Source organism: Sinocyclocheilus grahami, unplaced genomic scaffold (genome assembly GCF_001515645.1).
Source record: "Sinocyclocheilus grahami isolate Dianchi unplaced genomic scaffold, SAMN03320097.WGS_v1.1 scaffold34.1, whole genome shotgun sequence".
NCBI classification, from domain to species: Eukaryota; Metazoa; Chordata; class Actinopteri; order Cypriniformes; family Cyprinidae; genus Sinocyclocheilus; species Sinocyclocheilus grahami.
The window spans coordinates 311,006-327,311 of record NW_015505213.1 but is presented as its reverse complement, the minus strand read 5'-3'; the positions used below and the strand labels follow the sequence as shown (position 1 = coordinate 327,311).

Below are 16,306 nucleotides of genomic sequence, written 5' to 3'. Positions count from 1 at the left end.
CCAAATGTGGCCTTTATTGTTAATCTTTGTTTGATTATGGGCAAATACCATATACATCAACAGAAATGGGCTAAAGGAAAACCCAACTTTTTGTTATTTCAGATAGATATGAAAAATTATATTGAGTTACTACTTGGGTTGAAAAACAGTAAAGCAAAACGCACTAAGTCTCTTTGTGAAGCTTTTCTGTTATTTATATGATGTTCTTTTTTCTGTTTCGTTTTTTTTTCCCCATTATTTATTTATTTTTACCTGAATTATTATTTATATAATACTGTATATTCCCTATTTCTTTTTGTAGTTTATATTTGTTCAGTACCTTTATATTATATGTTGGAAATCAATAAAAAAAAAAGAAGAAAAAAAAAGAAAAGAAAACAAGCTCGCGCTAGCTAATTCCATCACACTCTCAATACACCACAGAAAAGGAAAGCAAGAAATAAGGCAGATATATTATTAAAAAATATAGAATATCCCGAACATTAACGTCAAAACATACTACTAAATACACCCCGTACACACACAGTAACATTATCGTTACTGACTTCCGCTGACCTAATCCGGGTTCTGCGGGTTTAAATCTAACACATCAACGAACCCCGATTTTATTAATAGAACACAACGATAGACGTACCTTTTTAATCGATGAGGCCTTAATAAATAAAATATGATAACCGCGATCACACGACCATTGAAAGTGAAAATGACTTCGTCGAGCAGCCGGTTCCTGGAGCTCCGCAGAGTGACGTGTTACTACACACTGCGTGCGCCACGATTGGCTGCTTCCGCATGACGTCAGAGGAGCGTTCGCCGCAGTGTCGGATTTCAGTGCGTAGACGCGCTGCGCAGCGTTCGATGCAAATGAGTTCTGCGTAAACACCTGCGACGTCAAATTTCTCACATACTTTCAATACGGCTGAACAATATTTTGACGGGTTGTGAGTCGTGACAATGCTTACGTAGGAACGTATTATATCATATTATAATCAAATTAATATAGATGAATTGAAGAGTAAGCTATGCATATTTTGACCATAGACTGTATCGATTTTGACCAAGCAATTTTTTTATCGACTTGTAATAATATAGTAGTATAGCCTACACACAATACCGTTGATCTGAGATAACGTAGGCTATTATATTAAGATGAAAAATTATAAAAATAAAAATACACATAGGCTATGCATTAAATTATTACTCTGTTTATGAATATTCATGAAATTGAAATAGATATTATAAAAAAAGAATGGATGGATAAAGTCACAATACAAAGAATCTTGTTTAATATGTAATTTAATATGTTTCATTCAGGGTCAAGTCAAACGTCAAATATAAAGTGTTAAATAGTTAAACAGTAATTAAAAAAAATGTCATTTGACAGTTAATAGGCTATATTTATATTCTCTTTTCTTTCAGGGTAGTTCTGTATTTTCTGTCTCAGGGGCCAATGTATGTTTTTTAATGAAAAATAAAATTTAAAAAAACGTAACTTTTCTAAAATGTGAAAGAGGGTTTACATCAAAATGTTCAAGGTAGGCAGTATAGAGCTGTGTAATCAAACGTATGTATACAGTGAATGGCCTTAGTCATGCCCTAATTACATAATTACCTTACCTTAAGTTAATGTCTGAAACGTTATTGTTTCAACAGAAGGAAAAATGTTAGCATTTTCACCTGTAGTACCTCAATGTGTCCATAGATGGTGGACAAATCTAAATGCAACTTTGGCAGCATCACCTCTTGGCAACTCACACACACACACACACACACACACACACACACAAACATTCACGACACACAAGCAGAGAGAGAGAGAGAGAGAGAGAGAGAGAGAGAGAGAGAGAAACTCGAGGCGACTCCCACTCTAAGGGCATCGGATACGGGCATCACTCCACGATGCGTCCTCTGTCTCCCTGACTCCTCCTAACACAGCGGATGCTGCCTGCCTCATTAATATTTGATCAGCACCTGGTATCACAGCAGCAGCTCGCCACTTCTGATGGAGAAAGCACAATCTCTACAAGCACAGCCTGGATCCAAGGAGCCAGAAAGTCCAGCAGAAGACATCTCCAACCTCACGGATGAAGAGCTCCTCCAATGGAGCAAAGAGGAGCTGGTGCAGCGGCTCCGAAGTTCTGAAGCCGATAAAATGAGCGTCATTCTGGATCACAGTAATCTGATTCGGGAGGTGAACCGCAGCCTCCAGCTGCATCTGAACGAGATCCGGGGGCTGAAGGTGAGCAGATGAGATCATGGGTGTCTGGAGCACACCTGCGCTCTCTGAGGATGCGCCAGAAGCACCTAGGTGCACATCATTCTTCTTGTAGGAATAACGGCTTGAATATTTTCTTGTTGCATTATATGCTTTTCTTTTGATTAAACCGAAAAGCTTCTGGAAAAAAGCAAAAACTTTACACTGATATAAGCAATGAGTACCTTCGTTTATTATTATATATATATATATATATATATATATATTTAAATAATTTATAATTAATCATTTATATTTTTTATGTTTGAACTGTAATGGTAAAACACCTGTTGTACATGAATGTGAGCATTTCCCAATTTTTAACCATGAATGTTGTATATAAATAAACATTAATATAAAAATGCACAATGTTGTACCCTTTAAAGGAACAGATTATCAAAAATACATTATTATAATTTTTTTAAATTTCAGCTTTGTGTCATATAAAGACAATTCACAGTGACCACATCTTTCAAGTTCCATAAAAATAGTCCATATGACACTTGCACTATATATAAGTTTTTTTGAAGCCATGCAATATAGCTTAGTTGACGTTCACTGTAAATATTTTGAAGCTTTTTAATCTCAGTTCAAGTTCAATCATCATATGTCACGCAAAGTTTGGTAACATTGATGCCAAATGCATTTGGTTCTCATGTGTGTCAGGTGAGCTGTTGCTTTAATGGACAAGCAGATTTTTGTCAAATGTGGCACCTAAGAGAAGATCATAGCTTTAGACTGTTCTATCTTCGATCAGTGACAGAAATACATGAGAGCTCTGCTTGAACAACCCCTTTTAACTACACTTTAGTCTCATAATGAATTATTAAATCAAAGAAATGATAAGATATAGTTTGTATGGCCTCAAGAATTGTCCCTAAATAGCAACATTTTAAAATATGTAAACACTTTTTGTATATTTTGTTTTCCCAATTGTGATGAAGGAGGTAAACCAGAAGCTGCAGGACGACAATCGGGAACTGCGAGACCTGTGCTGTTTTCTGGACGATGACCGGCAAAAGGGCAAGCGAGTGTCACGTGAGTGGCAGCGTCTGGGCCGCTTCAGTGCCAGCGTTATGCGTAAGGAGGTGGCACTATATCTTCAGAAGCTGACAGAACTGGAGCGCAAGCAGGAGGAGGTCATTCGGGAGAACCTGGAGCTTAGGGAAATTTGTCTGCTGATAGTCGAGGAGAAAGGAGGCAGCGGAGGGGAAGGAGGCCAAAGTGGGACGGGGTCCATTGGGTGTCGCAACTCCATTGATAGCCAGAGTGGGCTCTTGGTACCCGGCTTGATGCGGGACGTGGGGGACGGAAGCAGCACTTCTAGCGCTGGAAGCGCTGACAGCTCTGAGCATCCACACCATAAGCAGCCACAGCCGCTGTCTAGCGGAGGAACTGGGAATAAAAGCCCGGAGATCCAGAAGGCTCGTCCTGGGAAAAGAGGGGAAGGAGATCGGGTGGAGATCTCCAGCCCTGACCCTCCCGTCCGGCACAGAAGCACTAGCCTGGAGTATCCCTTCGTACTGCCCCAGCCCTGCCGACCACGCTGTGGCTCCATATCTGTGCCTGACCATCGGCTGATTAGAGGGCTTAGTCCAGAAAAGTACGGTCGATCCCTGGGCCACCGGAGTCCGGAGACTTATCCAAAGCACCATCTGGCTCCAGGACAACCCATGAGTCCTGAGCTCTACATCCAGAGGCACAGGGGCAGCTTAGGAAGTGGGCCTGGGAGTCCAGAAGCTAGACACCTGCTGCTAGGAACATCAGAGCTCCACCATGACAAAAGCAAGCTGGGAGGAAGTAGTCCTGAGATGCTGAGGCACCAGTACAGCATGAGCCCTGAACATGGGAAGTTTGGCAGCCCTGGTAGAGAGATGTCACCTCGGAGATTGGCAGGAGAAGAGCTGTCGCCACACCATCGGAGCCTTTACAATGGCGTGAATGGTGGGTCTGACTTGCAAAATGACACATATTTGAAAACACTGAAGGTGTGCTTTTATGCCTGAGAAATATTTCTCCTTTCCATGTTCACCAGTTTAGTATTAGCTAATACGCCAAATATATGATCTGATAAATGGTAAAATGAGAAACAGAACTTTAAGAGGTCTGATAAAAAAATGTGCACGTTCAGAAATGTCCTACTTTCCACTTCTGAAGTCGTGATGATGAGTTTGTCACGTTCATGTGCTTTGTTGTTGGAAAGAATAGGAATCATGGAGGATGGCAAGTTTATTCTTGTGTATTTCTTGGGGACATTTTATTTAAGCCAAAATATAGAGAAGATGTTTAGTCAGTATCCAACAGATTTTGAATAAAATGTAGCATCCCATTAATTGGCAACCATATAAACATTACCCACACTGTCTAGATGAGGGGTGTCCAATCCTGTTCCTGGCACTATCCTGCAGAGTTTACCTCTGAAACAGCCTGAAACAGCTAATCAAGATTACTAGATACATCTGGTGTTTGGACAGGTTGGAGCTAAACTCTGCAGGACATCAGACCTGTAGAAGTAGGATTGGACACCCTAATCTAGCAATACAGTGTCAAATAAATGTTATAAATGCTGTGTAAAATACATACAATATGCATCATATGGTTATTTATACATTATCCATGTTTAAAGTTTATGGCCCGCTCAACTCTGAAACTCGGGTATCAAAATTATCTCGGAGTTTTCTATTCATAAATATGGCTCCTGAGGCCATTCATGTCCAATTTCCAATAACTCCAATAGTACGTGAAGGCAGCATAACCCTGATGTCTGATGATTGCTGATGTCGAGGTCTTTGCAGCTTTCTTCAGACTAGCCTGCCACCCACAGTCAGATTGCCATGGACTCTGCTGAAGTTACTCATGAGTGGCTCATCAATCTTGAAACACGGTTAATTATTTCTCCAGAGACACCAGACCTATGCCTGGTATCAATGAGTATCAAATCTAAGCAAGATCCATTCATCACAACTCCTCTCCTGCGGCCTCATGGAATAGTCAAATGTAGCATATACATACATAGCAGGGAATTTGGCATATTCAGACATAACTCTAAGTTTTGACTTCTTGCTGCTTTACGTAAGTTCTTTACGAAATTGCTAGCTTATTAGATAAAAGATGTTCTGACTGTTCAAAATCCCATGATTTTAAATAAACACACACAAACACACATTAGAGAAATGGTGCAAATCAAAGGCGCTGGGCAGCTATGTGCAGATCCCACAGCTGCAGATAACGATTTCTACAGGAGAACATGCTGAGTAGCCTATAGTTCACACCGCCCATAAAACACTCACCTCAAGGTGAAAGATGTGACTCATTTTGCATTCATTAGCTTTAAGAAATGCCCCCTTAAGATGAAATAAGAACCAAGAAAGAGCAGATTGATGTCCTGATTTAAATAACTCAAAATACAGAAGAACTTCTTTAGCTGACTCTCGACAGTTAAATAAGCTTCCCTCATCTGTTCAGAGAAGATTTATTCGTTACGTTTATGGTAACACCTTCCTAGTGACAAAAAAACATTCTCTAGCACTAACAATAAAAGGTAATTTCTAACAAGATGATTGTTGTTGTTGGATGCTGTGGTTTCAGCATTGTCCTACGTGTCTGTAATGCTGCTGTAGACATTTGTCACTATCACAGCCTGTTCTGGTGTTGGTCCCAAAGGGAAAACCGCACGTCCACTGACCCTGTACACTTCCACATCATCCATATCTTCCACTGAACGACCCTAATGCAGCTCTGAAATGCTTTGCGGTGTTGATGATCTAATAGAGCAGTGGTTCCCAACCCTGGTCCTGGAGGCACCCCAACACTGCATGTTTTGCATGTCTCCTTAAACAAACACACCTGATTCAGGTCATCAGCTCATTAGTAGAGACTCCAAGACCTGAAATTGGTGTGTCAGAGAAAGGAGACATGCAAAATGTGCAGTTTTGGGGTGCCTCCAGGACCAGGGTTGGGAACCACTGTAATAGAGTGTGTGTAAATTATTGGTTTTAAAGGGGTAGTACACTCCAAATCTATAAACATTTTCTCACCCTTATTTAATTTAAAACCTTCTGTAGAACGCAAAATAAGATATTTTGAAAAAAAAAAAAAAAAACTTTTTTTTGTCCATACAAAGTCAATGGGGTCCAATTTAGTTCAAAATAATAATAATTTAAAAAAAGACACGAGGGTGAATAACAGAATTTTAATTTTTGAACAAACCATCCCTTTAAAATGAATCAGTTTACTTTAGTGTGTTCATTTATTGTTCTATAGAGAATCTATCAGCATTGTCAGCATTTACTGTTGCGGTCATGGTGCCTAGACACCTAGACTATCTATTTATTTTGTTCATTCAACTGCAGTAAACTGAGTTTTTAAGTTATATCACAGTTTAACCTGGATTATATCACAGTTCGTGACATAAGAGCTTTGGATGTCTATTTGCAGACCGGCATGATGGAAGTCATTACCGTATTGACATTGCATTGTGTAGCTATTAAAAAATCCATCCATTCAAATGGAGTGTGTTGCAGTGTGTGCAGTGGCTACAAATCATAAACTAATCTTAAACTTGTGTGTAGATGAAGTGATGTTGAATCTCTGTATAATCCTGTAAGAGGTTTTCAGAGAATTATTATTTTTCTGCTTTCTTAGCGTGTGGCTCTTATTCAAAAAGCCAAAGCACATGATTATAAACATCACAGTGACTTTAGCCAACAGAGTTCAGATAAATGAGCATCTAAATAACAGCGTCACAAGACAATCCCTCTGCGTTTTTCGCCGAAATCCTGCATGAAAACAAGCACCTCTTGACCTCCTCTAAACTAATCTTTATGCCATCCTGCTGCTAGCTTTTTTTCTGGGTAAGATGCAGGGCGGCTTTATTTGGACTTTGCATGGGAATCACGTTGTACAGTAGCTAATGCTGTCAGCTCATGCTGGAAATTTGGTCACTGGTTTTGGATTTCACATGAAAGCTGTTTCCGTACAGGCAGTACAGTATTTGGCTACACTGAGCTGGCAGCATCTGTCAATATCCAGCTTTATGCTGAAGAAAACGTGTCTTGAAAAGTCTGAACATTAAAATGAGGGCATTGTTTTATAGGCAGAGAAAAATGGGTGCTCTATTCTTTGTTTCTCTCTCTATCTCTTGGCTCCGATTTGTATTTTTCTTTTTTTTTGCTGACCCCGCACTATGAACAGATGGAGGGACCAAAGTGTTTTTTTTTTTAAACAGAGCCAGGTTAAAGGACCAGTTCACCCAAAAATGAAAGTTCTTCAATCATTTACTCACCAACATGTCATGCTAGACCCGTCCTGTTTCTTCTGTGGAACATAAAAGACATTTTTAATAATACAGCAGTCAATCTTTTCCATCCAACTGTAATGAGCTTTGCAAACTTCTAGACACTAAGCACCATTAAAAAAATCATAAAAGTAGTCCGTGTGACTCTGAAGTCATACAATAGCATTGTGTGATTGTGAAATAAATTTGAATTGATATTATTCACTGATTACCATTAAGTAATTTGAAGCTGACATTGCTGCTTCCCTTATAAACTCAGTGACATGATCATGTTTTCTAGCCTGTTAAATTACATCAGTGTGCTTGTCTAAGCTTTTCTGCTTAAAAACTCTTGAAACTCTTATGCATGTGAGATTTCTTTCTCAGCTTCTTTCACTTCAGTTCAAACCGTGGCGAATCTGAGACCTTCCTAATGCCACAGATAAGAGCGAGGCTTTTAAAGAGGAGACAAAGCGGCCATTACACAACTCCTGGAAAAAAGGCCATTTCCAGATAATACAGAAGTCAGACCTCTTCAGACTCAAACTCTCAGTCCCCAGGGACGCCTGTGGTTTAGGCAGACCTGTATCTCAATTGCTGTGTGTGTGTGTGTGTGGGAGTGTGTTAGTGTGAGCGTGAGCGCTGGGTTGTGTGTGCATTCCTCCGTGACCTTGGGAGATACCCCCCTCTGACTCCGTCTCTAAATTTAGCCCTGAAGCTGACGGCTTTCTCAGTGTTTACCTCCACACATACAGTAGACAAAGACCTTTCCCCCACTTCCACTAACAGTCTTACAGGTGTCCTGCTGAATAATCAGGTAAAAAATGTAATTAAATTAAATTAAATTAAATTTAAAATGTTATTTTATTTTAGTAAAGTTTACACCCTTTAACAAATTATTGTATAATGATGGTTACATTAGATTTTTTTTAACATAATTTTATTTTATTTTTTTAGTTAAGATTACATAATGATTGTATAGTGAAGGTTACATTTGTGTTATTTTATTTTGTAAAAATTTTAGTAAAGATTAAACTCTTTAAGAAACTATTATATAATAAATCTAATACATTACATTATTTTATTTTAGTACAGTTTACACTTTTTAACAAATTATTGTATGGTGAAGGTTACATTTTAGTTTTATTTAATTTAATTTATATGATTTTAGTAAAGGTTACATTTAATTATATTTTATTTTAGTACAGTTTATACTCTTTAACAAGTTATTATTAAAGGTTGCATTTATTCTATTTTATTTTCAGTTCAACTGACACCAATGACTTCAATTATAAAAATATACAAATAATTAGGCAATAACAAATCAACTGTGTACAATAGAAATCTAATTTACAAATATAAGTGGCAAAAATATGTAAATATTATTTTAAATAAAGGGGGGAAAAGACTAAAAAAGGAACTGACTCGCATGTGAAGTTTATTGAGTGATATATATGACCTCCTTGTCTTCTTTAGCAGTATTTAACTGATGCTCAAAAATGTTACAGAGTGTAATAGGCTTACATTTAGGCAGTGGCCCGGTTTAAGCAGATGAAGTGAACAAAAACAGGATATGGCAAGTGAGAAAACATCCTATAATTCTTGCCCTGTGCACCATATTTGACTATTTTTATTTCCCCGGGAAATAATATTACAGTGGGCTCTTAGTCACGGGCCCCTAATGGTTTGTCACGGCGGGCTCAGCTCAGATTGTTGAGTCATGGCTTTGTGTGAGGATTGTGCGTTTCACAAAAAAAAAAACCTCTGCTTTGCATCTCCACATGTGTTTTTGCACCACGCATAACTGCAAAAACAACTGTTTTCTGACAGGTTTCCTCCATGTATTTCAGCAGTAGCACACAGCAAAATCCAGTTGTTTTTGTGTTTAATATGAAAATAATAAGTTATGTGTGTGATTAAGACAACGAAATCTGCACTATAGTGGAGCTAGCAGCAGGCTGAACTTAACGTGACTCTGCCTGAAGGGATATGGTTTAACACAGTCATGAGATGCATGAATGTGCAGTGAGCTTCATTAGGCAATGACCTTCAGTTTGCATGCTCTGTGAGGGGCATTGTGGCTATCCTTTGGATGATACAGTATATGACATTATTTTAGTGTGTTTAAAAGTGCTGAAAGCAATTTCAGCTGTTTTTACTTCAACCACACAACCAGCAAAACTGAACAGACAAAATAATTAACATTCAGAGAGAATTTCCAATTGGCTATTTTTCAGCATTGAAATATCTTTTTGCCGTTTACAGAGTCTAAGGCTTTGTTCAGACTTCAGAAATTTAATTTTGGTTAATCTTCCATTTCACAGATAGTTTTTCTGCGCAGTTGTTATGTTACAACAAGAAATGAAAGCAAATGGCAAACACTGTAATTTTTCATGCATTTTTGCTACATCTATCGCTAAAGTCTCAAGAATGGTGCAAAAGTGACTCTGAAAAAATCTGATCTGGTTACATATGACATATTTCCTCTGCAGTGTGAACAAAGCCCAAGGCTGATGTTTGGAGCAGGGCTAAACTGTGTTTTGCATGCAGAATCTACAATTATGATCATTAGCAGTGCAGATGTGTGATTAACTAAGTAAGACAACATCTGTGTTTTTATGGGCAAGTATTTATGAAACTACTTGGAATTATGCCTTCGGATAATGAAATTACGCTACAAATAGGTTGCAGGCAAATGTCCACAGTGGTGAGCAAAACAATAATTTGTTACAAAAATGTGTGAAGATTGACCTTATGATGCCTGCTCTTCTCAGCGAAAAGTGAATTTTGTGATCCCCCGCTTAAGCGCTCCCATGATCTCTAAAAATATAGGACATTCTCCCATAATCCCTGTTTTACGATGATGGAAATGTGTAAGTCTGTCTGCATCTGTGGTGGCGGTGTGTTTGTGTGTGTATGTGTATGTGTGTGTGTGTCTGTTATAGAGATGGGAGAATGTGAAAAAGATATTCATCTTGACAGAAGTTTTGAATTTGTACAAATATGAAATCACACATCTTGACCTCAGCGCCGCCTCTCTCAGGATAGACTCTATCTGAAAGAACTGAGTCGCCCCACATGGCATAAATATCAGCCCATGAGCTCTCAGGGCAAATTGAACATTATAAGCTACCAGCCAAGAAGCGCAGTGACATTATAAAAGCCCACACAATGCAATTTCAGTATTCAAGCTCAAGAGCTAAATGCATGCTTAGGGCATTATTATAATGTAAAGCCTAATATAATGATTGTTAATGTTAATGGTAGGATACAACAAGATATTTGGATCTCCTGCCATGTTTCACATAAATGATCTAAGAATTCAATAACCCCAAAATATTTTTTATATGGTTCACTGTTTTTTTTTTAGCAAGTAAAAGGCCTTTTAGTATAATTATAAAAATGTTCACTTTCAAGTCATAGTACATGTGTTTTTGCTGTTAGTAATATTCAACACGAACACTATATATACATCAGTTTTTTTTTTAGAAAAATCACGGTCAAATTTAAGAATTAAGTATTATATATCAGACATTTGATTAAAGTTTATTTGTTCATCTCAGTCTTCATTGTATTGTATGTTTTGACCTTCACAATAAAAACTACAGAGCTTTGATAATAAAACTAAGCATTTAAATATCATCGTGATAAGACATTATTGGCAGATATAGAGTGACAACTGATATTTATATGCATGACATTGATTTACATTACAAGCTGTCAGAATAATCTTATTTTTTGGTTATAGAAATATCAGCAAATGCACCAAATTGTATATCTTTGGTCAGTTTAGCTCTCTTCTTCTCAAACTTAAAAAATTGAATGGAAAAAATTCTATGAATTTTAGCCCTTTTTGCTTTAAAGTCAAAATAAAAAGGAAGTAGCAACAGATCTTTTCTCCCATCTGTTGTACCAATTGGCTATTTTTCAGCATTGAAATATCTTTTTGCCGTTTACAGAGTCTAAGGCTTTGTTCAGACTTCAGAAATTTAATTTTGGTTAATCTTCCATTTCACAGATAGTTTTTCTGCGCAGTTGTTATGTTACAACAAGAAATGAAAGCAAATGGCAAACACTGTAATTTTTCATGCATTTTTGCTACATCTATCGCTAAAGTCTCAAGAATGGTGCAAAAGTGACTCTGAAAAAATCTGATCTGGTTACATATGACATATTTCCTCTGCAGTGTGAACAAAGCCCAAGGCTGATGTTTGGAGCAGGGCTAAACTGTGTTTTGCATGCAGAATCTACAATTATGATCATTAGCAGTGCAGATGTGTGATTAACTAAGTAAGACAACATCTGTGTTTTTATGGGCAAGTATTTATGAAACTACTTGGAATTATGCCTTCGGATAATGAAATTACGCTACAAATAGGTTGCAGGCAAATGTCCACAGTGGTGAGCAAAACAATAATTTGTTACAAAAATGTGTGAAGATTGACCTTATGATGCCTGCTCTTCTCAGCGAAAAGTGAATTTTGTGATCCCCCGCTTAAGCGCTCCCATGATCTCTAAAAATATAGGACATTCTCCCATAATCCCTGTTTTACGATGATGGAAATGTGTAAGTCTGTCTGCATCTGTGGTGGCGGTGTGTTTGTGTGTGTATGTGTATGTGTGTGTGTGTCTGTTATAGAGATGGGAGAATGTGAAAAAGATATTCATCTTGACAGAAGTTTTGAATTTGTACAAATATGAAATCACACATCTTGACCTCAGCGCCGCCTCTCTCAGGATAGACTCTATCTGAAAGAACTGAGTCGCCCCACATGGCATAAATATCAGCCCATGAGCTCTCAGGGCAAATTGAACATTATAAGCTACCAGCCAAGAAGCGCAGTGACATTATAAAAGCCCACACAATGCAATTTCAGCTCAAGAGCTAAAGAGCTAAATGCATGCTTAGGGCATTATTATAATGTAAAGCCTAATATAATGATTGTTAATGTTAATGGAACAAGATATCAAGATATTTGGATCTCCTGCCATGTTTCACATAAATGATCTAAGAATTCAATAACCCCAAAATATTTTTTATATGGTTCACTGTTTTTTTTTTAGCAAGTAAAAGGCCTTTTAGTATAATTATAAAAATGTTCACTTTCAAGTCATAGTACATGTGTTTTTGCTGTTAGTAATATTCAACACGAACACTATATATACATCAGTTTTTTTTTTAGAAAAATCACGGTCAAATTTAAGAATTAAGTATTATATATCAGACATTTGATTAAAGTTTATTTGTTCATCTCAGTCTTCATTGTATTGTATGTTTTGACCTTCACAATAAAAACTACAGAGCTTTGATAATAAAACTAAGCATTTAAATATCATCGTGATAAGACATTATTGGCAGATATAGAGTGACAACTGATATTTATATGCATGACATTGATTTACATTACAAGCTGTCAGAATAATCTTATTTTTTGGTTATAGAAATATCAGCAAATGCACCAAATTGTATATCTTTGGTCAGTTTAGCTCTCTTCTTCTCAAACTTAAAAAATTGAATGGAAAAAATTCTATGAATTTTAGCCCTTTTTGCTTTAAAGTCAAAATAAAAAGGAAGTAGCAACAGATCTTTTCTCCCATCTGTTGTATGATTGTTCAATCAACATCGATCATGATTTGTTGTATACTGTGCAATAGTGTCATAAGTGTACTAAATGACTGGAGGAGTCCTGCATATGTCACATATGTCAAAAGTCTCTGTTGTTTTCATTGGAAGGCTCAGTTATGACATTTAGATTGATAATTATGAGGCTAAAAACGAATAAAAAAAATGAACCATATGCATGGGTGAATCATAATCACAATATGTTCTCTAACATGCATTTAAAAAGCAGATAGGATGAATTTTTATTCCATGCCAAAATGAATGACAGCAAAGCCTGATGATCATGTTATCCACTAGTATGATTTGAGAACATTGTGCTTCAATGGACGCTAATCTCAGTCTCGATTGCATGATACTGGGAATCCTTGCTTTTGATTTGTTTCATCGCCAAATATTGATTGGATCCTTATCCGTGATCATCCATTTGTGGAGCAGAGTCCTAAACCTCTTTGCCGTTCTTATTATCTGCTGTTTGATCAAAGCAGAGGGCCTATCTCTCTCCAGGACATCAGTTTTGGTTTGCGTTCCCGGTTGTTCCTGCGCTTTATCTCCTTTCACGTTGTGAATGTTTTTCTTAGTGTTTTCTAGAAGTGTTTCTTAGAAGTCCACAGACTGGCATGAATCTTTAATGGCCGACTGCGCATGCACGCCTGAAGCAAATATGATAACGAGATGAGATGAAAAAACAGAAGTGGTGACTGAAACACTATTGATGTCAGCTTAATGGAGGCGAGCTCAGAAAGAATGGATGTGCCATCACTCTATCTGAATGAATATCGAATGACTTTGAACAGTCAGCGTACAGGAAAACTGGCTAACCTCTGATTAGCCTGCCAACGAAAGGTGCACTGGTATGTTGCATGTCAGTTTGTAGCTACTCATAAGAGCAGTCTGAGAATGTAGAAGTGACACTGTGAATTGTATTTAACCGTATGCTCTTACTCTGGTAAATACACCCTCCACAGAGTGAGGTTTCTCAGCCCAAAGGACTGGCGCTATGTCTGCTTGTGTGTGTGTGTGTTTGTGTGTGTTTGCATATGGGAAAAGCAGACAGGTTCACAGTTGGTTTAGTCTGGGCAGACATGCAGGAGAAAATGTTGTCGCCAGACTCGGTAAAGCAGGTAAACAAGAGGGTTTGCCTGTGGTCTCCAGCGTGCAACTAAACCTTAAAAAGAGAAAATAACTGCTCAGGCGCTGTGAGGGAAACAAATTATGTCAAGAGCCTCTTATTTCCTACAGACCACCCTCTGTGTCAAACTTAATGTGCACAAACCACAACGAAATTTACCAACACCTCTGTGGAAAAGCCAAATCCAAATGCTTTTCATTCTGTGCCCGTTGTTGAGGATTGTATTATGACAATAAGCTGCTATAATTCATCTCAAGGACAACAGCAATCACCCACTTTTTCAGTGGCCTTGGTTCCATAAGTGTTTTTCGTCCCTCATTTTCTTAATACATTCCTACAAATGAAGGTCTTTTCTGGCATCTACTGTTCCATGAAGAACCTTAAACATCCATGGAAACGTTCCAGTGATGAATAAGGTTCTTTATAGTGGAAAAGGGCTCCCCAGATTATTAAAAATGTCTTTACTTTAGGAAAATTTTATTATTTTATTTTTTATAACTATTCACTGACAGGTTCTTTTGGGACCCCAAATGGTTCTTTAATAGCATTGCTGGGAAAAAACAAAAACAAAAAAACATTGGAATCTTTATTTTTAAGAGGGTATGAAAAAACAACCAGCTCCAACTCAAATCATGATATTACAACCTTTGATGCACTGCAAAAAAGTAGGCTTATGAAAACTGAATATGAAAAAGGTGTATAAAAGTATTTTTCGACAAACTACAAATGATGTAACTGCACCAAAAATGCAGATAAGAAGTAAAACTATTCAACTGAATTTTGCTTACAAGAGTAAAATCACTGTATTTTCAGTGTATTGCAAAATATTCAGATATCATTTTTTTCCTTGGTAACAGCATGGCTTCTACAGAACCCAATTTATCTTTGCTTAACAATCTTTGGAAGGTCTTTTGTGGATTTACATGCTAGCATTAAAAATATATTTCCCTATAGAGAAAATGAATGGGCTTTGTTCTTCCAGATCCGACTGCTGTGCACAAAAACTTCATAAAAGTATTTTTTTATCTTCACAGCTTTGATATCAGCAGGATGTTGCAGCAACAACTGCAGGAACGTGAAGCTCTGGGACAGGTGAGTTCTGCTCAAATGACTTCGGCTCTGTTCCAAACCCTAGTGAGCTGCCTACATAGACAGCATTTGAAGGCATCACTGATGTGCTCCTGAAGTGAAGGCTATTCCAAAACAGTAGGCAGCTAAATTATGCTGCCTTATAAGAAAGAGCAACATCTAAGGCAGCATTCTATCCTTTGCTGATGCATTGCAACAAACTACAGTAAGTGCAGATTTTCAATAAATATGACAAAAGTATATATAATTTATTTAAAGTATCAATGAAAAGATAGAAAAAAGTGCTAAGTGATTACAAATTGAATTATCTTACCAAATATTTGTGCGTTGTATGTGTTTTTTGTGCTTATAGAATATCGAATTGTTTACTTTGTTTACTTTAGCAACAATATTAGCGGTGATGAGACTCACAATTTTTTTGGGTCAATGTTATTGTTAACAAAGTAAAACTGTATTTTTGTTAATCAAAATGAAGCTGAAACAAAATAAAGTATAAATATTAGATGAAAATCTTAAAAAGCTTTGAAATTTAAATTGAAGTACTAAAATTGTTACAACTGAAAACATGTAAAGCGGATTGACTAAAAAAAAAAGAATTACAAAAGCGCACAAATACTTCAACTTAAACTGAAATGAAAATATAAAAAGCTAAATCAATATATTAATAAATACTATAACAGTATAAATAATATTAAAATAACATTCGGGTCCATTTTGTAGCTTATTGTGGCCAAGAACTGCCCACAAAGGAAGATGCTTGACAGACATATAAAGTAACCAACCACATAGTTTGAAAAATAGAACCAACGATGCCACAATTACAGACCAACAAACTCATTGAAATAGTTCTACAGGTCTACAGAAAACAACACGTTGCAGAGAAAGAGAATCTTTCAAAAATCTAAGCACAAATCCAGAGACTAGTTCTTCCCACCAAAG

General features: G+C 37.1%; 2 protein-coding genes across 2 annotated transcripts in view; one reads left to right on the top strand and one right to left on the bottom strand.

The window, feature by feature from the left end:
• Window positions 1-755, bottom strand: part of LOC107581388 (protein transport protein Sec23A-like) — a 6,440-nt gene extending 5,685 nt beyond the window's left edge. Inside the window, exon 1 of the mRNA XM_016266946.1 lies at window positions 635-755. The gene's annotated coding sequence lies outside the window, so the exon portion shown is untranslated. The remainder of the gene's footprint in view (window positions 1-634) is intronic.
• A 1,095-nt stretch (window positions 756-1,850) lies between these two features.
• LOC107581303 (coiled-coil domain-containing protein 85A-like) lies at window positions 1,851-15,374 on the top strand. Its single transcript, XM_016266805.1, has 3 exons — window positions 1,851-2,236; window positions 3,196-4,195; window positions 15,313-15,374. The coding sequence occupies exons 1-3, from the start codon at window positions 2,000-2,002 to the stop codon at window positions 15,372-15,374; spliced, it is 1,299 nt and encodes a 432-aa protein (XP_016122291.1). The 5' UTR covers window positions 1,851-1,999.
• Window positions 15,375-16,306: the final 932 nt, after the last annotated feature.

Coding starts and splice junctions, on each gene's coding strand:
- LOC107581303 (XM_016266805.1), top strand. CDS start 2,000: ATGGAGAAAGCACAATCTCTACAAGCACAGCCTGGATCCAAGGAGCCA. Junction 2,237..3,195: donor ACGAGATCCGGGGGCTGAAG/GTGAGCAGATGA, acceptor ATTGTGATGAAG/GAGGTAAACCAGAAGCTGCA. Junction 4,196..15,312: donor CCTTTACAATGGCGTGAATG/GTGGGTCTGACT, acceptor TTATCTTCACAG/CTTTGATATCAGCAGGATGT.